General features: G+C 37.1%; 1 protein-coding gene across 4 annotated transcripts in view; it reads right to left on the bottom strand.

Moving 5' to 3' along the window:
• INSC (INSC, spindle orientation adaptor protein) overlaps positions 1 to 26,382 on the bottom strand; it is a 141,023-nt gene that overhangs the window by 60,599 nt on the left and 54,042 nt on the right. For all 4 annotated transcript variants that reach the window (XM_027700900.1, XM_027700924.1, XM_027700910.1 and 1 more), the window contains exons 3-4: positions 1,496 to 1,841; positions 957 to 1,009 (exon numbers count right to left, since the gene is read on the bottom strand). In XM_027700900.1, coding sequence (XP_027556701.1) covers positions 957 to 1,009; positions 1,496 to 1,841 — 399 coding nt within the window. The remainder of the gene's footprint in view (positions 1 to 956; positions 1,010 to 1,495; positions 1,842 to 26,382) is intronic.

Below are 26,382 nucleotides of genomic sequence, written 5' to 3'. Positions count from 1 at the left end.
AATGAAATAACTAATAGTTCCTCACAGAAATACATTCATTTGAATTGCTAAAACATATTCCGCCAAGACAGGCCACTGTAATGGAATATACAGTTTGGCTGATCAGTCTCTTTACCTACACATGGGTAACCTTTTCAGCTTTACCTGTCTGTCACCCACCTATATCAAATTTTTGTCAAAAAGACAAGGAGAGGGATGGCTGATTCGGGGCAGACACTTTGAGATCAGAGCTCTCATTAAATCACTGTGTCTCATAGTAGAATGTAAAAGTAAAGTCTGAGCTGTGTGGGTTTGGCAAAAAGAAATGGTGCTCAAAAAAATGTTATTTCCTGATAATTAGACAGTGTCTTCCCCCAAAGCTCAATGATTTGCACAGTGTTAAAAGTAAATCGAAAAAGAGTGATTGAACTGTGCTGAAGGGACTGGGTAACTTAGGAAGTGGAAATACCATGAGAAGAATTATAGAGATGCTTATCTTCTACTCTCAGCATTCCAGAGTGCAGAGGGATGAGTAAACCTACAACTACAATTTAAAGGATTGTGTATTATTTTTTTGTTTTATTTACTAATACATACATGGATATGTGTATACTAGGTTTTCACACCAGCTGAAATCTTGGCTCTACAGAACTAGAAGGGCACTTTGTCACTGACATCCTTAGAGCCAGACTTTCTCCCTTGATTATGTCTGTAAGTCCTGAAAAATCCACTTGCATGAAGCTTCACATCTGTATCAGGCTTGTTGTGCAGCAGCAGATCCCATCTTTCATAAGGATGCAGTTTAGACAAAAGCAACTCACTTCACCCACCACAAACTAATATGTAGAAAGTCTTGCAGAGCTACAGGGGCCTATTTCAAACAACTGAGGGTATTAGTGGATTTGTGCTTCTCATTAGAAATTCAACAACATAATAAAACAGCAAAATTAATATTCCAATTACAAAATTTAAGTTACCTTTCTGTGAATGCTGTAAATTCTGAACACTTGTCTATTAAAAGTTTTTCAAACTGCAGAGAGAGAAAGAAAAAGTGGTTTTAAAGCAATTCCATACACATAATTCCTTTACAAAAATAAATAATACTTGTTTGTTAATTGAAAAACCTCCAGAAACATAATATTTCACATGAACCTTCTTTATCTATTTTTCTGAATAAAACATGTAGAGATAAAACTGAAGTTTACAAAAAAGTAGCGTTTTCTATGTTGGAAATGCAAAGGAACTCACAGATGGGGTATCGAAATACTTTAGTCCTGTAGTGTTCAAAAGCAAAACATTTTTCAACACAATTAGTCATTAATAACACTCAGAATCAAACCTATAAAATAGGATCCAAAATAATTAAATAAAATGTCCACCACTGAAAAGAAAGTCTTAAACCAGGGACCAGTATCAGTATATAAGGATTTCTTACAAATTGTTTAAAGCAAGTAATAATAATAACAATAATAATAAACAAAATAAGAGAAATATGATATCAGGTAAAGCACCATACCTGGTGCATTTCTTCTGAAGGATTCCTGGTGAACGTATTATACTCATTTATCATTGAACGCACGTGGCAGTTGACTCTTACTGTCATGCTGTGGACTCTCTGCCACCTATTCTTCTCCAGCTTTTGAGCAATCCTTGTCAATTCTGTGCTTATGATCCAAGCTCTCTTTAACAGAAGCTGCAAGTTATCACAAGTGCTATACTGTGAGGAAAGCATAAGTTCATTTTGTTCATCCTTCTCAATGCTGATGGGCTTGGACTGGAGAATACACATACATTCGCAATCTGTCATCAACTTCAAATCTTCCATCCAGCGCTGAACAGAGTCCACCTGGATTAAATGCATGCTAGAAGGCAGAGAAAGAGAGGAAAGAATGAGGTAAAGCAAAAAAAACCCTAGAATAACCACCAGCAACACCATGCAGCTGTATCCAATACTAGGTTACAGTTGACTGACAAAAGGTAAAAAAAATTGAACAAAAAATTGACTTGTAGTAACACAGTGACATGTTTAGCTTTTCATTCCAAATACAGGTTCTGGTTTTCTAATCGTCTTTACATCACATTCCCTGCTATAAAATTATTTCTTAAAAATCAGTAGTAAACAGAAGTTTAGACTATACTTTTTAGGGAAAAAGTTTCTTGTACATTCAGATGTACATTTAACATGGAGAAGGAGCAAAGTTCTGAGTATGTTTGCTTGTTGTTTATGAGATTGTCAGGTATATCTAGACACTTCGCCTATTAAGTGCTTAACATAGTTTTACCTTGCAGCATCTCTCCAAAGCCTTTCCACACAAACTTACACAACCAAACCAAGAGAAGTGAACAATACCGTCAGCAATATCTGTTTCTGCCATATCATAATCCCTTAAACCTCAGCTGGATTCTACTTCCTCACCAGATCTGTACCTTCCCCCTTATTTCTCACTGCTCTGTACAATTTGCACATCTAACTTCCAAACCACATTTTTGCACTACAATATGATGTGAACCAGTAAGGCTGAAAAACTCCTTGATAAGTACTCCCTGACACAAGGGCAATGAGCCTGCGTTTCGTGCCCTTGCACCCTCCAGCTAGTAAAACATGGTACCCAATGCAGAAGCTGTACTGAGCTCATCTTTGTGAGGGATCACAAGTTCCCCAGAGCCTTGAGATGGAGGTGCCTAATTTTTTTCTTATAAAAAGGTACCTAGACCCTAATAAAAATACCTTAATCCTCACTCCAACCATACTAAGAGTTTTCAAAGAATTGAAGAGAAAAGGTAAAGGAGAAATTACATTAAGGAAAATCAAGAGAAAATTTTTTTCAAGTTGCTATTGGTATCCTACAGATAATCTTACAATGTAGTGGATTGCTGTCTACCTTCTGCATACAAACTGCAGTTTTAAGTAATACTATACCAGATAGGACAAAAAAGAAGTTTTTATTATAGCTCCCATTCATTTAATTCAGATACTGACTCATTGCAACTCAGCAACACAATAGTAAAGTTCTGTGTTGTTATATTAAATTTTACTGTTAGAACAAAATCTGCAATTACATTAGCTAGCTAAGGATGACCAGGTGGAAGGCTTTTTCATTCTTTTGCTTCCATTTATACACTGAACTCAAGAAATCTCCTACCAGACCACTCCAGTAATATTCCATAAATAAACAAAATGTATTTACTTACATATGAAAAGGAGCAGACCTGAAGTATCATTTCATATAAATTGACAGCAAACAAGATACAAGAGATCAGTTTCATTGATCCAATCTCTCTTTTCACCATATTTGATGAAACTATTTTAATTTTAAACTTTGCGGGCTACTGCTATTTAACGTCTTTATTTCACTCAGCTTTGAATATTGTGTAATTGCATTTCATGATCAATTGAGGCCCACTTTCTTCATGCTTTCTTATTGCCTTTTTGGATCTGAAGCAAGGTTTCCTAGTAAACAAAACCAACAACTTTAGAAGTTTGAGACCATGATTTATAATGTTGTGCATAGTTTGCATGCAGATCAGGATAAACTCATTTGACGCAGAGTAATCTTTCATTTTCAAAGTGCACTATGATAATTGATTAAACCTCTATTTAGTAAGTAGAAATAAACTTCTATATTATAAATTCAGACAAAAAAAACTAGAACAGAAGCTTAGCGAGGGGAGAAAAAAAACACCAACAAAAAATCATTCATATTTCTGCTAGTCCCAAAAGCCAAAATTCACTCTGAGGAGAAAAAAAGATAAAAGTTGTATAAAAAAAGTACAGATGTTAAAGAAACTTTCCTTGTTGGCTTCTGTTCCTATTAATTGTTGGAAGTACAACTGTAGAATTTAGGATATTCTTTCACTGAAACTTAGTATTCCTTAACTGACAACAATAGCAAAAATAACACCCTTCACATCCTTTCAGAGAAGGGCCACAGAAAACTCCCCCTCTGCTTACTATCTCAGCTTTTTTGACACGTTAGTCTTTAAATTAGACATACAGCATTATCACTCAAATGACATATATAAATGATTCACCTTCATCCACATCTCCTTGTATATAGAGAAAAACTTCCTAAACGTGCAACAGACGAATTTTTGGACTAATTTTTTATATTTTAAAATAAGAAAAGCAAAAAAGTGCCTCCATTCATAATTAGCTATTAAGAATCCTGTTCCAGACAACATTTACTGAACTCAAAAAACAAGTTGAAAATTTCCATTTTGTCTCCCTATTACTGAAAAAAAATCTACACCGACAAAATAAAAAGAACCATAATGGGTCAGACCAAAAAAACCGAAACAAAACAACACAATCTGTCTAGCCCATTATCCTGGTCCCAACGCGCCCATTAGGAGATGCATAAGGAAAGATTATAAGAACTGTGGCAAGAGCTTAGCAACCCCTCCTTCCCATCTTCTGGCAATTAGTGGTTTAGGAACTTCCTCAACCAGAAGTTGTGTCTGAGCAGGATGTTTTTACAATTCATGAAACAAAAGTAGCCATTAATCCCTTTTTGAACTCAGTTAAACTTTTGGACTTTGCAACATCTAGTGGCAGTGTCTCACATTGTTTGATTATTTTTTGTATGAAAAAGTGTTTCTTACTCTTTGTTTTAAACTTGCTTGGACATATAAACACAAACTCTTTAGTTCTTATATTTTAAGAGATACTGAGATGACAGTTCAGCATTCACTCTCTTCATGCAATTCATTATTTCATTTGCTCTACCTTATCTTCTCTAGGTTATTTTATTTCCAAAGTAGAGAAGCTCAGTCTATCTAGTCTATCACCATACAGACATTTTTCTACTCCTCTGATCATTCGTTTACTCTCCCCACCTTTTCAAAAAGTCATTTCCAGTATCCCTGTGTCCTAAGATGTGATGGCAAGGACAGGACAAAATATACAATATTCAGACAAATTATAGATTTATACATTTGAAACACATTTTCTGCACTGCCCCTATTTTCTAACAGTTCTTAAATTAAATTTCCCTTTTACTAAAGTGTTTTCCAGAGGGCTCTTTGATTTTTACTTTTTTACCTTACCAAAAATCTACTTATTTTGATTTCAGAATCTTTTCCATGAGTGATAATACATAATGTAGAGTTTTCTACTCTATACATACGATGAAATTGTTCATCAGTTCCCTTTCCCTTCTCACATGCACTACTTTATGTTCATTAACATATAATTTCATTTAGCATTTTACATTATTCTGTTGTCCTGCTATTATAAATATTTTTCGGGTCGTTCAACACATTAAGCAAGATTTGTTCAAGCATAAGAGACCTTGCTGGTGTGATTTCCCACAGTTCTGTTTAAGTGAGCAATGGTATGTGGTTAACTGGCAGAGACCCTGACATTTAGATTGGAAAAAGCCTCTAACATCATGAAGCCCAACCATTAACCCAACACTGCCAGGTCCACTATCAAACCATGTCCCTAAGTGCTACATCTACATGGCTTTTAAATACCTCCAGGGATGGTGACTCTCCCACTTCCCCGGAGACTCCATTCCAATGCTTGATAACCCTTTCAGGGAAGAAATTTTCCTTAATTTCAAATCTAAATCTCCCCTGGGACCACTTGAGGCCATTTTCTCTTATTCTATCACCAGTTACTTGGGACAAGAGACTGACCCCCACCTTGCTACGGCCACCTTTCAGGCAGTTACAGAGAACAATAAGATCTCCCCTCAATCTCCTTTTCTCCAGGCTTAAAAACCCCAGCTCCCTCAGTCGCTCCTCATAGGACCTGTGCTCCAAACCCCTCATGAGTTCCATTGCCCTTCTCTGGACATGTTCCAGCATCTCAATGTCTTTCTTGCAGTGAGGGACCCAGAACTGAACACAGGACTTGAGATGCAGCCTCACCAGTGCCAAGTTCAGAGGGACAATCACTGCCCTGGTCCTGCTGGCCACACTGTTGCTGATCCAAGCCAGGATGCCACTGGCCTTTTTGGCCACTTGGTCATATCACTGGCTCATGTTCAGCTGCTGTCAGCCAGCACCTCCCAGGTCCTTTTCTGCCAGGCCAGTTTCCAACCACTCTGTCCCCAGCCTGTAGCACTGCCTGGGACTGTTGTGGCCCAAGGACAGGACCCAGCACTTGGCCTTGCTGACCTCACGCAGTCGGTCTCAGCCCATTAATCCAGCCTTTCCAAATCCCTCTGTAGAGCCTTCCTATCCTCCAGCAGATTAACACACCCACCCAGTTTGGTGTGGTCTGCAAACCGACCTGAGGGTGCCCTTAATCCTGTCGTTCAGGTCATTGATAAAGATCTTAAGCAGGACTGGCCTCAATACTGAGCTCTGGTGAACACCACTGGTGACTGGTTGCCAGCTGGATATAACTCCATTAACCACCACTCTCTGAGCCCAAACATCCAGCTAGCCAGTTTTTCACCCATCCAAGCCCTGAGCAGCCAGTTTCTCCAAGAGAACACTGGGGAAAAGTGTCAAAGGTTTTACTGAAGTCCAGGCAGACAGACAAAATTTAAAGCCTTTCCCACATCATAGAAGGAGGTCAGGTTGGTCAAGTAGGACTTGCCTTTCACAAACCCATGCCTGATCCCCCCCCCTTAGCCTGTACATGCCACATGATGGCACTGAAAATGATCTGCTCCATCACTTTCCTGGGCACTGAGGTCAGGCACTGACAGGCCTGTAGTTCCCTGTATTCATCCTTCCAACACTTCTGGAACATGGGTGTCACACTGGCTAAAATCCAGTCAACTGAGACCTCTCCATATAGCCAAATCTGCTGGTAAATGGTGGCTCAGTGAGCACTTCTACCAGGACACTCAGTACCCTTGGGTGGTTCCCACTTGGCCCATAGGCTTGTGTGTGTCTAAGTGGTGTAACAGGTTGCTGACCACTTCCCATTGGAATATGGGGGCTTCATTCTGCTCCCTGTCCCTGTCCTCCAGCTCAGGGGGCTGGATACCTGGACTACAACCAGTCTTACTACTAAAAACTGAGTCAAGAAAGTGTTAGCTACCTTAGCCCTTTCAACAGTCTTTGTCACTATTTTCCCCCCCCTACATGCAATAAAGGATGGAAGTTCTCCTTAGCCCTCCTTTTGTTGCCAGTGTACTTATAGGAACTTTTTTTTATTGTTTTTTTATACAGCAGTAGCCAGATCAAGTTCTGGTTGGGCTTTAGCCCTTCTAATTTTCTCCCTGTATAACCTCATGGCATCCTTGTAGTTCTCCTGAGTTGCCCTCCCCCTTCTCCCAGAGGTGATAAACTCACCTTTTTTCCTGATTCCAGCCAAGGTTCTCTGTTCAAACAGGCTGGTCTTATTCCCCACTGGTTCATCTTTTGGCACATGGGGACAGCCTGATCCTACGCCTTTGGGATTTCCTTCTTGAAAGGAAGATATATGGATACATAGATAGATAGTAGTTCCCCACCACTTAGAATTCCTGAATTTAGTACATCATGGCATATTGACAAAACGGCAATTTATCTAGACTCTACATTATAAAAGCAGCATTTAATGTAAAAACTGTTGTAAAAATAATTCAGTGCAAAATAAAAATTCAAGAGAAAGTCTCCAACATTTCTTCCAAGTCATTCTATTTTAATTGAGGTTGTAAAATATTTGATGAAGTTTTCAAGAGCACTCAACTGAACTTGAGCAACTAGAAATTTGAATACTTTGAATTCTAGTGCTTGAAAAAAAACAAGTCTTTTTAAAGTTGTGTTATTTTGACAAAATCATCTGGTGCAGCCGGCTGAGGCCAACTTAGAACAACAGCATGTTAAAAGTATGTTGCTTCAAAAGATGATCAGACTTCGTTTCATACAAATGTTTCTGCACTACATAACACATTTCAGGCAAATTTCATCTTGGAGAAATACTCACAAAAAAATACTCCTATTTTAAATTTCTAAAAAGAGATAAGTGATATTCAGAGTTCTGTAACTAGTATTTCTCTCTTTTTTACTTTTTTTTTTTTTTGCTACTTTCTATCATCTTTTAAGTAGTTTGTTGCCTAACAAATCAAATCAAGGTCTTTAGGATAGACAAGACTGATTAGCATCAAAAGGATTGATCTATCTCATATTGGTGTTACATGAATACGAAAGTGAAGAGTTAATAACCAGATGATTTGTTTAAACTTCCATCTGGAAGTGCTTTACCACAATTTTACTGGCAGCACATACACTTCTTTTTTTAAATTGCAAATGTTACAATGAAGAAGAGTTATACTTCCAATTTAGCGCTGAGTTTCACTAAGTGCAAAAGTTTCCTGTTTTATAACATTGTGTTGAAGTCTGAGCTGATCAATTCACATGAATAATTCCAGTGGTCATATTTATAAAGTGTAAGGACTTCTGCTCAGTCAAATTATATTTTCAAGGCTTCTCAGCCTTTTTATCCATTTTTACCTAATATGACAGATTTATTACCAATACTAATGATAGCATTTAGTACAGCTTCCAGATAAGCTGATGGTGAAAGTCAATGCCAAGTCTTACAACTGTGCTCAAATTTATTATTCTAATTATTGGTAGGTAATTAATTGGCAACAAACAACTTCTTGGATGAATTTAGCCCCCTCTCTGAACATAAATAATCTCTAATTTTTTTCTAATTCATCTTTTCAAATTATTCACAGGTATGCAGTACACCCAGGGCCAATTTCCACATCAATACAATGGACAGCAGAACTCAAATCTCAGTGGAAGGATGTAGAGAAGAGCTACAGAGACAGCTTTTATTTATCCTCTATTACTTTACACAATATTAATCACATAAAAGCCCTGCAGATACATGATATTGTATTTGCACTGATTTTAACAAAATTGTATAGAGCTAGCTTAGAACATACAGAATAGCTGTAAGGTAGCTGAGAATCAGATTCATTTTTTAAGTGAATGCACTTGCTTTGTAAATCATTCCTAAGGTAACACGTCCTATGAATACTTCAGTTTTGTAACTGATGTGGCAGTGTGTTCTTTTTTTCCTCTTAATCTTAACCACTTCTTTTCCAGTAGAACACTAACAATCTAACTTCACTGTGACAAAAAGTAAGTTTAGTATGAATTATTTAAGCCTTTAGAATGCAGTGATAAAAGCAAGTTAGTTCCTAGCCTTTAAAAGAGTTAACAGGCTATCTAAAAATGGTATTTTCATTTGCCTTAATGATTACTCAATTGTTACAGTTACTAAAGTCTAACATTTTCCCCAAATAAATTCAGTAACAGACAATTCAAGCTACAGCCCTGAAATATTTCTCAAAACAAAAGAACTTAGGGAAAGCTGTGCTGTATTCAGCCAACTGTCCTGAAGCGTACTGTGGAAGGCAGAACTTTGTTAGCTAGCAATGATGTTTTAACATTTTTAACATTTCCATTTAATTTAGGGGTAGGCTTAAACTACAAAGAAATGCAGCAGAAGTAATAGAGATATGACCACTAGTCTCAGGAAGCAGCATGCCAGTGGGCAGAATAAATAAATACTGGTAACAAAATTAGAATTACTCAAAGATCATAAATGAAATGCAAATGTATTACAGTAGTGGTAATAAGTTTTTTGTCCACTAGAGACACCTCAATATTGCTACTTTTCTAGCAACTGATATCTATGAATGCCTTCACCTGACCTGAAGACAACAATGGTCCCTCTTTGCCTTTTGCTGAAACTTCAGTACCACCACATTCAGTTTGGCACCTGCGCTCTGGGAGGATGGAGTGAAAATCAGTGTTACTATAGAAAAAATATGTTAAACCCACAAATGGCTTGTGCCTTGTCGAGCATCCATCCAACTACTACAGGGATATCAAATGAAAAGCTTAGAACTAAACATTTCTGGTCAGGCTACTGCATTTTGTGAGATCTTATATATTCACCAACGCAGAAAAGTCTACAAGGAAAGTAAAAACACTATATACTTGTAATATACAAGGTATGATGCGTGAACTTACTATATCACACCTGTTTAAAAGACCATGTAAATAATTTAGTGTTAATTGCTGCACCTATGCCATTCTCAGATCTTCGTGTTTTTCTGAGAAATCCTCATTGTAAGTTGCCCCTCTAAAAATGTCTGGAAATATTATACCAGCCCAGAATTACTGGCACACTACAGAACATTAATGTCACACTAAAAAAAAAAAAAAAAAAAAAGAAAATCACAGAATAACTCAGTTTGTTGATTAGTTTGTATAAAGTCTAGGATATAACATCGCATAGTCATTTTTTTTACATGGGTACAGTGTGAGTAGGTCCAAGTCCTACCCAGACACCATCAACTGAAGGGATAATCAGAGACAGTTCAAAGTAGTTTTGAGGATTTTTCTTTTATGCCTAGTACATTAAATTGCTAAAACAGTAGCTGTCTTGACAAGCACATAAACCACTGAGTTCACTGAAACTAAAAGACCACAGTAAAAGAGAATATAATTTCCTGAGAGAAAGGAGGAAAATGCTGAAAAGTCCCGCTATCAGCAAGTTAATGACAGTATAAGGCTGTTAATTGGCCTCTTTTTAGGTAAAGCTGAACAGTGTGCTAATGTAGTTACAATGATTATCAACTGAAATATGTCTGTTGAATTTATATGTGTATTGTATCCTTAATTCATACTTGCAGGGAATATTATTGCATTTGTAGCTTTGTTATAAGCTAGTAAACTGAGTAAAACTTTCAAAACCAATTAGCTTGTTGAACCCTGTGATATTGATATATTCAGACGTAGTAAACTGTTATGCACTCAGATCAGACTTAATGAGCTTTGATACAATTTAAGGAATCCACCAGATTTATAAACAGGTAATTTTAGCCACTCTACAGTTTGGACATGATAGATGGGGAAAAAAAATTCTTCTGACAGAGATTTATGAAGCATATTGTTTCTTTTGTTCTGTGTGTTGCTTGATGATTTGTTCTGCAGTTAGTGAGCAGATTCCCTTCATTTCTCAGGTAAATTCCCTTCGATGAGCCAAATGAGGTAGGCATTCCCTCTATCTGATGTTAGGTCCTGCAATAACAAACTATTCTCCAAGGCAAAGACAAAAGCGCTGTTAAAGATAAAAGATCCCACAACTTGACCTCTGCAAATGACAGAGTAAAAACACAAAACTGTTATAGTTTTCCTAAAAAATTGAACAGCAGAGCTGAGCAATCTTAACTTTGTGTACAATGGCAGAATCCATGTCTTTAGACTTCATTTAGCCTAACGTGGGAAAAACAGCATTGCCTCGTGGAACATCCCACAAAAGATCTACTCAGAACATTTTTATAGATTCTTCCAAAAGTTTAAATCTGACATGGTGAGTGAAGTATATTGATAATCTTGAAGGGATGTTGTCATCAGCATGTATTTAAATTGCAAATTACTGAGTACCCACATAGTTTTCACTCCTATAAATAACTGGACATGTTTCCTGCATTGTGAAAAAGAAAAGTCAACAAGGCCAGCAACAGGAGAGAATGTGCTCAAGACATTAATCAGAGAGTTCGTCCTAGTTCATTGTTACATGATGCTCAGGCTACACTTGTAATTGAAGAGGACAGTATTCCTCATAGCCTTATAAGAACAATATGCTGCAAGAGAGCAGTCCTTGTAAACACCTAGCAGGGAGGGAGAATTAGAAATGAAAGTGAGAAGGAGAAAAACAACACCGAACATAATTTGGGGCCATAGACAGTGGAAATGCTCAGACACAATCACAAGCAAGGACTCATTTGGAGCCTAATATCAGGGTCCATGAAAATAGCACCAGTGCATCATTGAACATTGTTTTTTTCTTCCTCCAAAACTGCCTTAATTTGTAGTTTAATAACAAACAGTACAGCTCTCTGTCCCTTTTCCAAAGGAGTTATGACATGCATTATGAGCAGCAGCATTAGCCTTTCACCTTCTACTATTTACTCATTTAAGGTCCTAACCCTACTGATTAAGTAAAGCCTGGATTACTTAATGAAGGAAGCAACAACCATTTTACGGGGAGTTATGAGATCAGTATCACTCAGGAGACTACAGAAATTTGGAGACCCTCATTCACATCTATTACACAGCAGCTCTAGCTAAAACTGTCAAACAAAGGGTGTGAAAAGGATAGCCTGATGTTGGGCTTTTCTAAGATTCGCATCAGAACATTAACCCTTCAACAGACGAGCTAAAAAGATGAGAACTAGCAACACAGTGTCACAGATACTGGAATGAGTTGGCAAAAATACCTTATGTGGTCTCATTCAAATAAGAACGCAGTTTCCAATCAAACAAAGTCAATATTTATGCACATGTTTTTATACTTCTGTAGAAGTAAGAGGAACTGAAAATTAAATCTTGCACCATTAAATTGACTCTTCTGATACCAGAAGCAATCAGGTCAGATAATTTTTTCATAAATGGCTTAAAATTCAACTCAAAAAATAATTTATTGTAGGCTCAGAATTGTTCTATTAAGTGGCTATTCTAGAATCATTGTGCTCTGATGGTTGGAAGTTTCTTCTCTCTAATTTAAATTTCTTAAAAGTAATTTCATTCTCATTTGGTTTAATCTTTCCTTTTAAATGAAATTTTATCTTCAAATGCATTTCTAGAAAGTATGCTCTCAGCTTCTGTTTTACAAGACTTAACAAGCAAAATTCTTCAGGTTCCTTTTAGGAAACTGTTACTTTCCTGTCCCCCGATATAAAGAGTCTGGTAGATCTATAGTTCCTGTAAAATTAATTTTTTACTGAAAGACTTGATATCGTGCCTGATAGCAAATGAAGTCTAACAGTAATTTGCAGTGACATTAATACACCCTTCTCTCCAGAAATATCTCACTTCATACATACTAAGACCAAAGTTCCTGCCTTCATCACCACATCTTACCGGCAAATGCAGTCACAGTCATCTCAATCAACTAGCATACATAGATCCTTCTCCTATTTTTTCCCCATCAAATGAACTACATTTTACACCTTTTGTCTAATCACTAGGTTTCTGCTTTTACTAGTAAATTACCATGTGTATAATCTCTCCTGAATTTCCTCTGTTCAGAGGGAAAACGGTAAGGTAACTTTGTATGTCCTAGAGAATGTTAACAGATTATTCACTGCTATGCATCTTTGGCAAATTCATTTTTTGGCATCTCATTTCCTGCTTGATTCCAAACCCTTAACTACTCTTTACTAGAATGTCTTCCTTTTCATTTCCAATTGCCTCTTATTCCACCTCTTCTCACCCCTTAGATATAAGCATTATATTTTGCTACTTAACACTTGGAATCACTACAAAACTTTTCTAGCAAGTTCAGCAGCCTAAAGAGAATCATTTTCCTGCCTTTTGTAAATTGAGTTGTGTTTTGTTTCTCCTTCAGACACATTTCTTTCTCTTTCTGTGCACCTGACAGAGTCAAAACAAAATGGTTTTGACCAGGGATGCTCCCGGCTGCCCTTCATTTCCATTTGTGCAGGTGTTGAACCTAACAAAGCCAATCTCTGATATCAACTGAAGGTTTAAACACAAATAAAGCAGATCCAAAAATTACAACTGATACAAAAAGCCAAACTCACATTATATCTTCATTTCAAACCTCCTTTCAAAACAAGGACTTGGGCTATGCTATCACTTTTTCCATCAGACTTTGCTCATGATTGCGGTGTGTTTTGTCATAAAACATTTAAGGAAAAAACATTTTCACAAATTATTTCAGTGTTTTTCAATTGAAAATGGGAATTCTGAGCCACCTCACTATAAAATATATTTCTATGGAGTAACTGTAATGTAATACGTCATAGGCCTCTGGGTGATATTCATGGATACCTCAGGACTGTAGCATAAGCAGTAACTGTGAACCATCAATTTAAAACATAGTAACTAAATGTACTATGTTCCAATACTCCTTAAAATTGAAAGTAAATTCTACCTCTGGCTTCAGTGGACTTTGGATCAGGCATAGGTGTGTGACACTCATAATTCTTTAGAGGATGTTTAGAGTATATTTTCCCAAGGGAAAGAATCAAGGATAAAGAATTTTAAAATAAGATAAGCCTTGACAGAAGGGTCTGGAAAGGCTTGAATTGGGACTGGAAAGATCTGACAGCATATGTGGAAAGTCCTTTCCTTAGTCATCTTGGTGCTGTTCAAGCTCTGGAGGCACCATTGGCAGGAAGCAAATTGTCAGCACAGCAAAGAAGAAGAGACTGACACAGTGGTCCTGAGGAAAGCATGGAAAGGAGTGGCATTCCCTGACAAGGCCCTTTGTGCTACATGGGGCATTTATATCCACATGGACAGAACTGCAGGAAAACTTCTAATTACAAGTACATTGGTTCTCTTACCTTCGAAATTACTTTGTTCCACTAACAAAGACTTTGTGCTTTAATGTCTTAAAAATTTCGTTTTTTAATTTATTGTTATCAATCCTATGCTTCCATTAATGAAATAAGACAGATTAAAGCAAAGTAATAAACTTATCAGAATTTTTTTGCTTACAACCAAATGATTTTCATTTTTTAACTCTTGCATTTTCCTTGCATCATGCATTATTGTTACGAACTGAACTACAAACGACATTGAAATGGAGAACACATTTGTGAAATAATGCTATGGATGTGCTTTTTACTCTTTACTAAATTCACTTTTACACTTTACTACACTAAATTTATAGAAACTTAGAGGAAGGTGATTCAGAGAGATGCTATAGACATTTTTACCGGAAAGCAGGGAAATAACAGTTTAGCACTATGTTTCTTTTAGCAAAAAGGAATGCAGAGTTGCTTGTTCAGAATGAAGTCTTACACTGTCATTCAGTGCTGGCAAGAAAGATAAATATGTTTAATGTTGATGACTGGACTTAAGTGAAAATGACAAACTGTAGGATCCCAAAAATATAATATCTGCAGAAAAGAGCCATAAACCTTGGGCAACAAGGGCTGACAAAAATCCTGTGGTCTGAAGGAGCTGGACCCTTCTCATAAGACCTGTAAAAGTTCAACCTTGTGGATTAAGCCTGGCTCCAGCAGAAACAAGAAAGTACTTTTGAAATTATTTTACCAGACCACGCCTAAACCCCTTTAATCCCTTTCCCCCTATGTAATCTTGGTTGAGAGAAATATTAACCTATTGGCTAAACTGCAGTAAAACTTGTGTAACTCCTTAATTAACATAGGTCATCCTCCTCATCAACATGTCCTGCCCCCAAGACCCTTAAATTGTGTTCTCACGTTCAATAAATTATTCCAGTTTATACCCCATAACGGGATCACGTAGTTTTTGGACCCCCAATACAAACCATTCCTAAACTGAATATTAAGTTTCAAAACTATAGAATTTTGGAAAGGAATTGTAGGAAATACTCTCTTCACTGGTGTCAATAGATTTTTCTACACTTTTCAGTAAAGAGACAATAACAGAATATTCTGAATGGGAAGGGACCCACAAGGATCATTAAGTCCAGCTCTTAAGGGAATGGCCCATACAGGGATCAAATTCACAGTCTTGGCATTATTAACACCATTTTCTAACCAGCTGAGCTAATCTCGGGATCTTCACTCCTTGGATGCATTAATGGATACTTGAATGCATAGTGCATGTTTTGAACTTTCGGATTTTGGAGGGTATACTGTGGGATGCTCAGAAACACTTCAGATGCAGAGCATAGGTTGTACATCTGTTTAAACAACCACTAACTGGATGGGATTATTTCAAAGTTTTACTTCTTTCCATTCCATAAGCAATATTCTTCAGAGAATTTATTTTTCAAGAACAAATGCAACACATGTGATGGAAAATCTGCATAAACACTGAGTACTGTACCAAGATGGTCAGAATTGTTCAAGAACCACCACCAAAACAATTGAGACACCCATACAAATACCATCTTTCCAGGGGTCTGTACTAAACACACAGGTTCCATAATGTAATGTGCTCTTCACACAAGGCTTTCTGTATAACTCTGGATTAAGGTTGTAAGTTTTGTGCATTATTTCACATCAGAAAACGAGACACAATCTTTTTTTCTCTTTTTGCCCATCTTATCTATGCATATGTGTTGGGTGGCTGTACACAGCCAGACTTCTATTTTCTGAATTACTTTGAGTTTGCACGTCTCTCCAGCCACAATAGTGTTACTTAGAGAAGCAGAGTGATCTTGTGGACAGACTCAAGTAGAAATTCAAAAAGTTGGGCTCTACTCTTTGCTTTCCTACTGATACTTAGAGAAGTTTTATCACCTCCTGCCATCTTTGTCTCCCGTTTAACTCTGTCTCTCTTCTCTGCTTAGTCTGTGAAGTGACACTTTATTTTTTTGCTCTGAGCATGGCACACAGTGTTCTGATCTTGATTGGAGCTTCCAGATATTACTGTAACACAAGTAGAGGAAACAAGCAAAAATCTAAGTTTTTCAAAGCAATCCTGAGAGGAATTTTGAAGACCAAATAGGAAAAGGAGAAAGGAAATGAGTGGTTATTTTTACTACTATAGAGTTGCTTTTGAATGAGGGACAACAGCTAAAGTGTGAAGAATGCCTGAAGTAGAACAGTCTCATTAAAATATAAAATCCAAAGCAAATGGATTCCAAGACCTGAAATAGAGTCTGAAATAGAGTTCAGGAGGGTTCTTCAAAAGAGCAAATGAGGTGAAGAAACGACAACAGTCTGGTTTCCTAGTGAAAATAAAGATGAGTGGGTGAGGAGTCCTGCAGATCCTCACCCTTGCTCATCCCTTGGAAATAATTCATTAGCGAGGACTTTTCACCTTGCTGCTGTTCACAGCAACTCATAATATCAGGTGTAAAAGAGGAGCAAGGGAGAGAGCAAATCTTGCTGACAAGAGCCCCATTGCACAGGTGTCAATCTCCATCTTCACAAGGGACCAAGTGAAAAGAATTACTTCCCCCGGAGGATAGAACCGAATGGCTTTTACAGGGGCTGAGAAGATACTAAAAACGATGACAAGAAGAAAAGACAGAATAAAGATTGCTTCTTTTTCCCCCTTCTTAGTTAGTAGAATGAAACAGCATATCTATTTATTCCTCTTCATTTAACAAGAGGAGGGTTTGGGTCACTGTCAGTGAAACCCTGGCACAAATGAGTTATCCATGATTCATAAGGGTGTGCAGGCTTCACATTCTGCAGTGCATTAAAAACAGAACAATGATGTTTTCAGAAAAAAAAAAAAAGCGTCATTCTGGTGTCATTGCACAAAAATTAGTCAATTATCCCTTCTTAATTATTTACTAACATTAATAAACTCTTAGTGGCCATCAAAGAACCTGAAAAACAGCTAACATAGCAAAAAAGTGTGGTGAACACCATTGTTTTTCAATAATACATCCCAGGTTCATTGAATTAGCCTCTGGCACCAAATACAAATAAATGGATATTTTATGTGAGTACATTATTTTGCATTAAAAAAACAATTAAAGGGTAAGTGGAACTAGGTTTTTGTCCTGCTGTAATCCTTTATGATATCTCATAGTACAGCAAGCAAATTGGATGTGAAAATATATCAGAAATGGAAGCAAGAAACTGTTCCATCATATTAACTCTGTTATCATCACCTGCTTTAACTAAATAAATTTATTTCATATAAGTTACTGTGGGATAACAGAACTTCCTCACAAACAGGAAACACTTGTGTGAAAAAAAAATTACTTATTCAATGAATATTCTCTTTTACCTCCCCTTTGTCAGTCTCTATGAGAGTAAGGAATTCAGAGGAAGGAAAAAAAATCTCTGTATATTTTTCATGTGTCTGATTAACAATCTTTTTCTGCTGCCACCATGTAACCAGAAAACAAGTTAACTGACGTCACTGTATAGAAATGCAAATAAAGTTGATCCAGTTTTCTACATGATTTCTATGTTCTATTGTTTCTGGAGTGCGAAGATAAATCAATTCAGCTTTACTGAAAGTTTTTCATCATTCATAAAATTTTCAAAGCACATGCTCAGTAGTTTTTCAGTCTACCTGTTCTCAAGCAGGATGTACATTTCTGTAGCTACCACTAATACAAAAACTAAGGCAGTAATTTCAGCGCTAACTTGGCACATCGACTGCAAGTAAAAGGTTGTGCAATTCAGATTCCACCTCACCTGACACCTGTTTCTGGAAGGACTCAAACAAAGTCTTTAAAACCAGACAGTAAATCTAAAACATTTGAAACAGGATCAACACTGTGTATTTTGGGCCATCTCTAACTTGGAGATAAATGTAGTTTCTCTCTCTAGTGTCCCTCCCCCTGCAGAATTTTCATTTAACTGAATTCATTCTTAAACTGGAGATTATCCAACAAAAAGAAAAACATCTGAAACTTTCTCACAAAATCAGGAGACAAGATCCAATTACACAATCCCTGTCTGGGGAAAGATCCAGCATTTCTCTCCAATATATTCCAGAAATTTATAATTTAAATAGGTACACTCTTCAAAAGGCACTGACAAGTTCTCAAAACCAAACTAGAAAATGCCCCTGATTTCCTGCTTCTCACTACTGCTGTGCACAAAAGACAACAAAAGACAACCCATTTCCAGTAGCCAGCAGAAAAGAAATGCCAATGAACCTACTTAAGGATGAAAAAACAGACATTGGAAACAGTGCGAAGAAGCAATCAAAACAACAGCAATTCACCACAATTTCACATTTTCAAATTACATTCAATTCTCTATGTAGATGGCAGAGTGGAGGGGAGTCAATGCTACATGCTGCAAACTTACTCCTACAATTGAATCAGTGAAAATCTGATTAAATGTCTCCTGGCTGTATTTTGTCAAATGAGTACTGACAGCAAAAACCGCATGCTTATGTCTTTGCTATTCTCTTCCCTTCCCAGCTGTTCGCAGCACCTCAACCCTGCAGATGTCTAGAAGTTTTGAAGACCTGAGATATTCCAGACTGCACTATTGAAGTCAAAGTGTGATAGTGAGGCTTTGAAGGGCAACATGGATAAAAGTGTCATTGGTCCCACTGAGACTGGAGAGACATGGGACAGTATCTTCTTCCTCTAATCAGGAAATCACCTTTGTCTCACAGCACCCTTGATCTATTAAATATTTGGTTTGATTTCTCATCAAGTATAACTTTACTGGAACTAGAACTCTGTTGTACTTCACGGCTGCCTTAAAGGATGGCTGGTGATAGCAGGAGTGAGATCACAACAGGGTATATGCCAATTAATTCATTATCTTATTTGTGTCCATACACACACAGTTTAAATCAAATGTCATGATACTTCGTACAAAGAAAACATAACTACTACATCCATGAGACTACATATCAAAAACACATCAGATCTAGCAGTGGCTGGCCATTTTCTGAGCAATTTTGTTATTTCTCTCTTACTCTATCCTTTCATCCCCTCCCTTTTTTTTTCTTTATGAGATCAGTTTTTATGTATCAGACTTATCTTGCAGTCACAATGAAGAGTGCACACATATGCAACCCACGCTAGCCAAAATTCCAGCACCTGAGGGGTTAATCACTGGCCATATATCTGCTGAATCAGACCACTAAGTTGTTCTTTTAACACATTTTAACCTCATATTCCATCTTTCAGCTACTTGCTGTTCTAACATTAGTCTTATGCACTAGATTCTACTGGAACCATTTGCCTATCAATACCTATATACTTCAAGGGATGATCTTATGAAATAGAAGCTGCCAGAGAGGGGAAGATCTTCCTCTGCTGATTTCACATAGTTAAGTAGACTAAACAAGAAACATTATCTTCACGTAGAGGTAAAATCCTAAATATTCAAACAGAAGAACCATTTCTCAGCCAACTGTACTCAGAATTCCTGTCATTTTGTTGGACAACTTCAGCTTTGAGAAAAACAAATGCAAAGACTTGATAAACAGTCCTACAACACCCTTCCTTTCATTTAATCTGCAGACCTAAGCTACTGTGAAATAATCATCTTGCACACGCGTACAAGATTCATTCAACTTTCTACCTTCATATTTCTTGAGAACTGCAAAAGAGTTTCTCCAAGGACTTTTCTAGGCCATGCTGAATAATCTCTAAGCCATACTACCATTGGATAGGATACCCTTTCACAACTTCTTCACAGGTATGTGGCTCAGTGTACCACTTGGCTACCTTGTGCATAGGTGCCTGACAGTGACAGCATTCTGAGCACCGTAGCTTAAAAGCACCCAGAAAAAAAATATTGGAGAATGGTTTTAAGGCAAATACCAGCAGCACTTTGCTGCTTATTAGCAAAAGATTTGACAATTTGTGACATAAAAGGATGTCTGAAATCCTAACTTGTCTTCTCTTATGTTACTGTAATAAATAAGCTAACCTGTACCACATTTATCTGCTTGAAATAGAAAAACTTGTCCTAACAAGCTGCAGAGATGTATACAGACCTCTGATGATAATGGGCTGTTTTCACCATCGATGCTCTTTGAGATATAAAAAATAACTAAGAGCACTTCTAGTTATAGATTACTTAAAGACATAAATTGGGAAGCAGCACTGCTGTATGCTGGGTGCAAGAGTGATTGGAGGCTATATATAGGTTCAAATAAAACTAAGGTTAATATACCTGCAGGAAGCATGTATGATTCCTGTACTACATTTGTGAAATATTATGCATGTTTCAGCATATCCGTTTTCTCTTTCCTGATTTATTTAATGCTGAGGTGATCATATTTGCCCAAGGCATTTTTTCAGAGTATGAAACAGGTGATTGATGTGGAGGTATATGAAAAGTGCAAAAGTTGGCTTCACTTGGTCTTCATATGAGGCCTCCGTGTCATTTTATAACATGAACGTATGTCCATGTGCAAGCACACGTTGAGGAGGGTCCAAATGAAATGCTGAATAGAGGGAGAAAGAGAATTGCATTACAACAAGTATGTAGAAAGCTAAGTGACCTAATTCCAGGCTTCGAGTACCTGAACTGGCCTACAAGACAGATGGAGAGAGACTATTTACAAGAGCATGCAGTGACAAGGGGGAATGGTTTCAAACTGAAAGAGAGTGGGTTTAAATTAGATATTAGGAAGAATTTCTTTACTGTGAGGGTCATGAGGCACTGGAACAGGCTGCCCAGAGAAGCTGTGGATGCCCCATCCCTGGAAGTATTCAAGGCTGGGTTGGATGGGGTTTTGAGCAATGTGCTCTAGTGAAAGATGCCCCTGAGCAGGGTCAGGTAGGTTGGAACTAGATGATATTTAAGGTCCCTTCCAACCCAAGCCATTCTATGATTCTAATACAAACAGGGTGACAAACTCCCCACATAGCTTTGATTTTCTTTGTGACCTTTGTAAGCAATTCTGAGAAAATCTCAGCTCAAGTGTCCTTGTCAAAAGCATCATGCAGACAAAATGGAAAGAGCAGTGACACAAAAGCATTCCTTGAGACACACTGAGAGGACAGCAGAAAAGAGAGCTATATGTAAAAAAAGTAAATTATAACCCTTAAAGAGGATGGATCACTGAAAAAATGCCTACAAAAGACAAAAGTAAAAAATAGAGAGAGAATGGTAATAAGCTTTTGAAACATATGGAGCCCATTTTGTTTCTTCTAAATACAATTTGGAAGAAATTTAAATTTTCTTTCTGGAAACACAAACCCTGCACAGATTTTCTAGAAGAATAAACTGAAATCAAATTTTCTGTGCTATTGCACTATGAACAGAGTGTATATTGAATGTATATCATATACATCCCTATGCTGTGTAAAATTAAAAAGCAGATAGCCAAATGCTGTCATAAATCTTAAATGAAAAAGACCAGAACTGTCCGAAAACCTTCTTTTCCACAAAGAAACCACTGTTTCTTCCACAAGCACATAAACACGCACAGTGACATTTAATTGTTGAGCAAAGAGCAGTATCACTTTTAGATGCTGGAAAATTCACAAGGATAACAGGAAGAATGTCTTGAACTCTTATCTACCATCATAAAGAGAGTAATGAAGACATATTACTCCAGTTTCTCATCTCATGAAGACATGGGCCTGATTCATCCTACCTGGCACCAGCAAAAGATAGGAGGGGATGCAATTGCAGTATAGCTGTGACCCTACTGCAGACACAGCAGCTGCCAGCCTGCTTTGGCTTTCACCTCACTTACCATAGTCCTTATAGCACATACAAAGCACCAGTGATGCTGTGTGCCAGCAAACATCCTCCACTTGTGGTCTGCTGGCACATCTGCTCTGGGATGCTACAACTGCACTTAACTGTCCCATGAGGCTAGTTGTTCTGCTGACTTAGAGAGCCTCTCTGTGGAAGATCTTCAGTGGGTGAACTGTGGTTCACACATGTGGGCTGGTTCATGCAACCCAAACTACAGGGCAAGAGCAAACAAAAAGCAAGGTCCCTGCCTCTCATGTCATGGCAGACATTTAAGTTTAAAATACAAATTCTTGTCTTTGCCATTGTTGTAGAATATGTTGAAGAGGTGTGTAACTTGATATCAAGGTGTTAATTTAAATAGTAAAAAAAGCTGAATTGAGCTTTTACTGAGGTCCTTACACGTCCAGCAACAGAAACCACAGTAGAACAATGCTGAGGCCAAAGCACATATTGAAATGCTCCCTCTTTTGCAGCAGGGCAGCTGTGTAGCAGTTTAGTCAGTTGGACTGCCTTTTACCAAGATATACTTTCAAAATTACCAAGATCAACCTCTCATCCAGCAGTTGAACTACAGAAAATGTTCAGTACAATTCCAGCCCTTCAGAGCAGAACAAAATGCTTCGGGGAAATAAACATCTTACTTTCCCCTGGCAGTAGCAGTTGATTGCTTTTCAGGTTGCTCCTGGTATTTTAGCCAAGAGCAATAGGGGCTTAGACTCTCTACACAGCAAAACCAGCAGTGCTCCCATCTAATCGCTTCCTGGTTCACCCTCACAACATAAACACAGCCCTCACACCTCCACATCAGGATTGTGCAACAGGAAGACAGGCTTGAGAAAAGTTTGTTTGCTTCTAAATGGAAAACTTCTCTCAATAATGGTTCAGTCATAAAGCTAAATTTCTGTAAAAAAAAAAATTATGAAGAGACATTGCCATATTTCTCCCTCCTGAGTTCTCCCTGGGTGCACTGGACTAAAAGAAAATGTTAAACAATAGCAACTTACAAAGTCTCTTACTTCAAATCTGTAAGCCTGAGGACTTCAAGGTATTCTCAAATTGAGTTGAGAACCCAACTCAAACATCTGTGAATAAAGTACTCAACTGCTGCAGGTTGGACACTTGTAATATTCATAAGGTTACTTCCTTTAAGGCTTGAAGACAGGCCAGCATGTCAGATTTTATGCTTAGAATTTTAACTTTACTATTTTGATTTAATTGAATTACTTTTGAGATTCGCAATTTAAAAAGAAAAAAAAACCAGCAAACTATCCTTTTTTTAAAATCAAAAGTGTCTTTTTGCATCAATGGCACAAAGTAGAGAAAATTCTGGCCCAGAATTCAAACCTGGACTATAAGTCAGCCTGCAGAAAGTTATGTCTCCCATACTCTGGGATCCTGACAAACAAGGTTAACAATCTAAATAGGTATCATTAGCTGATTTCATTTTTTCCCAATTCCAGTTTTTGCCTGTCCTTTGATTTTATCCTACGCTGCTGCCACTACCATCTCCACCAACACATCTATCCCAGAGGCAAGTTGTCAAACTGATTTTTATGGTAATACAAACTTTTTTTTCCTAACTTTGGAAAACCATTGTATAAATATATGAAGATATATGAAATATATATTCATATATTATATAATACATGTATCAAATTTACACATAACATTTAAAAAAAAAATCGCCTGCAGATGAAGTTAGAGATTCTTTTCAAAATAAATTATTCCCTGATTTCTATGATTCAAATAAATCTTAAAAATCAAAGGTGAAAAAGTGAATAGTTATCGAGACAGTAATTTCACATACTGAACAAAGATCTTCCTCATCACATATAAACTGTTTCCCCTCAATGAAGATGATCCAATTTAACTCCCATCTAATAAAAATCTAATTCTAATCATACTCACACCAAAAAGAGAGTAACATTCTGGATAGTTTTTCAAAGCTTCTCAGCTATGTTACAAAAGCAAAGAAGGTAGAAAACATCTGTGATGAGAATATCTGATGCTCCCTGGCCACAAGTTGACAATACTCTCAGAGAAGTCCCTCTGTGTTCATTGACAGTGCAGTTACTCTACTGGGAGACAATGAACGTGGTTGAAAGTTACCATTTAATTCTCCCAGTTAGCAGTACACTTTGTACTCTGAACTCAGCAGAATATTTTTTAAAATGAAAAAATTAATAGAATATCTCACCATGCATGTTTGCTTCCTGTCCAGGTAAAAACCTAGATTCACAATCACGGAATGTTCTTTACTTTTCAATTTATTCATTTTTAAATTACAGATAAACCAAATTATTTTGCACTTTTTGCATAAGTAGTATGAAAAATAATTTTTCATTGCCATAGCAAAGTAACTTACTTCTTGCATCATGTTTGTCAATTTGGATCTAGAAAGTTCATTTTGGAATGCCAAGTAGGTAACTTCCAAAATCAAGCATTGATGTGTGCACGGCTGATACTGAACAAGACATTTTTGGCTCTATAACACTTACTAAAAGATTGCTTTCAACTATCTTGCCATTCGTTGAAGAAGTTCAAATGCTTGGATACCATTGCCTAGTTCTTTCCTTTGTCTTTTAATAATTTTCTGGTTTTTCCTGGTTTGCTCCTGTTTAATCTTTATCCTGAGCTCAGTCCTGCTGACATTTAAGGTATTGGAAAAATATTTCCATAGCTTTAGTTTGTCAGAATATTATGTTCTTGATGTAGATGTTTTCTGTATTTCCATTGTACCCCTCAAAGAACTTGAACAATAAAGGACCCACAAATAGCAAAATACAAAATTCAAGTACCTGAAGAATAGTTTACACATGCAACATAATAAAAAGTTTTTTCTTTAAAAACAAGTAAAATATTGTATATAGGCCTTTAGGCATGTTGCTCTAAATAAAAGTGTGTGTGTATATATACAGGTATATATACACTCAATTTAATACATTCTCTGAAATACTGTAAGGAGCAAAAATATTCAACTTGGAATTGCTAACAGTCACATTTCATCTTAATATTAGACTCCTGTATGCATTTCACTCCAAATCCCTCAGGCCTAATATGAGCTCAGAAACCCAACCACTAACAAACACTACCAAATTTAATGAGACTAGAAATGGGGTCAGACCAACCAGCACATTTCTTAAGATCAATATACTATTTGTCAAAAAAAAAATTTACAAAGTTGCAGCACTGCCCTGTTAGCTGTCTTAAATTTGCTCGTTACAGGTTACTGAACAATTGATTACAAGATCCTCCCACCATCCCCAGGCAGCAGTAAACCAGATTAAGAGAGACCAAGCAATTAAACAAGGAAGAAATTCCCAGGAAATGTGAACTGAAATGACAAATACTGTATTTAGTATTTGTGCTAAATAACTGAGAAAACAAATCACAGTACAATCATTAAAATATCTTTAATGAAGGGATTACTTTTTTTTTTTTTAAATTGGATGGTGGGAAAACACCTCAGAAATAACAAGGTATTGCTACTTATTCATCATCCTCTGTTATAGCCATGTTTGTAAAAGAGAGTTTAATGAACTCACTTGCCAGGCAACACCACTGTGCAAAGGATAATAAAATGTTAACACATGGAAGGAACAAGTTAGGTTTTGTGAACAGAAACATACCCCAAATTTAATGAAAGCATCTGCTAGGTAATATTCAACATTGCCAGGCTGGCACAGTGCAGTAGAATGATGCACACACATCAGGCATAACAAGGTATATGAGCTCATAACATAGTGCTGTATAAGTATCATTTAAATAGCAACCTCTGAAGGTAAGCTAGTAAGGGCTTCAGCTGAGGTGGAGCACAAAAACAGGGGAAGAGAAAGTGGTTTGCCTAAGGCAAGAAGATTAATCAGCATTACAACCAGCAGAGGATCAGGAGGAATGATGTGTAATGTTAAATCAAAATCAAAGTTCAAACAAACCATTCTGCCCTTTTAAAGTCAGATGGCAACACTCTTCTCACAATAAGGCAATAATTCAGTGAACTTGATTCCTTGAGCATTAGGATCCCTTCATTAGTCTGATCTTTGTTTTCCAGTTCCATGAAGATGTGTATTCCTGTTAAGGAGGATCTCTTGGTCCTTCTCCCTCATGGTTAGCAAGTGAACATGAATGTGCATGGAATGCTTCAAAGCAGCTTGCATTTTATACAAGAAAGATACTTTGGATATACTGAAGTCAAAAGACAGAATTTTATCCTTAATTGCCTTCCAGGGCTAACAAGAACAATTCCAGCTACATTACCAACATGATAACAACAATATGGCCTAACCGCTAAAAGGAGAGACAAAAATATGGATCTTTATTCTTGCCAGCAAGAGTACTAAATTCAGATTGCTTGATAGGCACAAAGTTG

This window comes from Neopelma chrysocephalum, unplaced genomic scaffold, assembly GCF_003984885.1.
Source record: "Neopelma chrysocephalum unplaced genomic scaffold, ASM398488v2 Primary Assembly neopelma1_24, whole genome shotgun sequence".
Lineage (NCBI taxonomy): Eukaryota > Metazoa > Chordata > Aves > Passeriformes > Pipridae > Neopelma > Neopelma chrysocephalum.
Note: the sequence above shows the minus strand (reverse complement) of the source record. Positions and strands in the feature narration are given on the sequence as shown.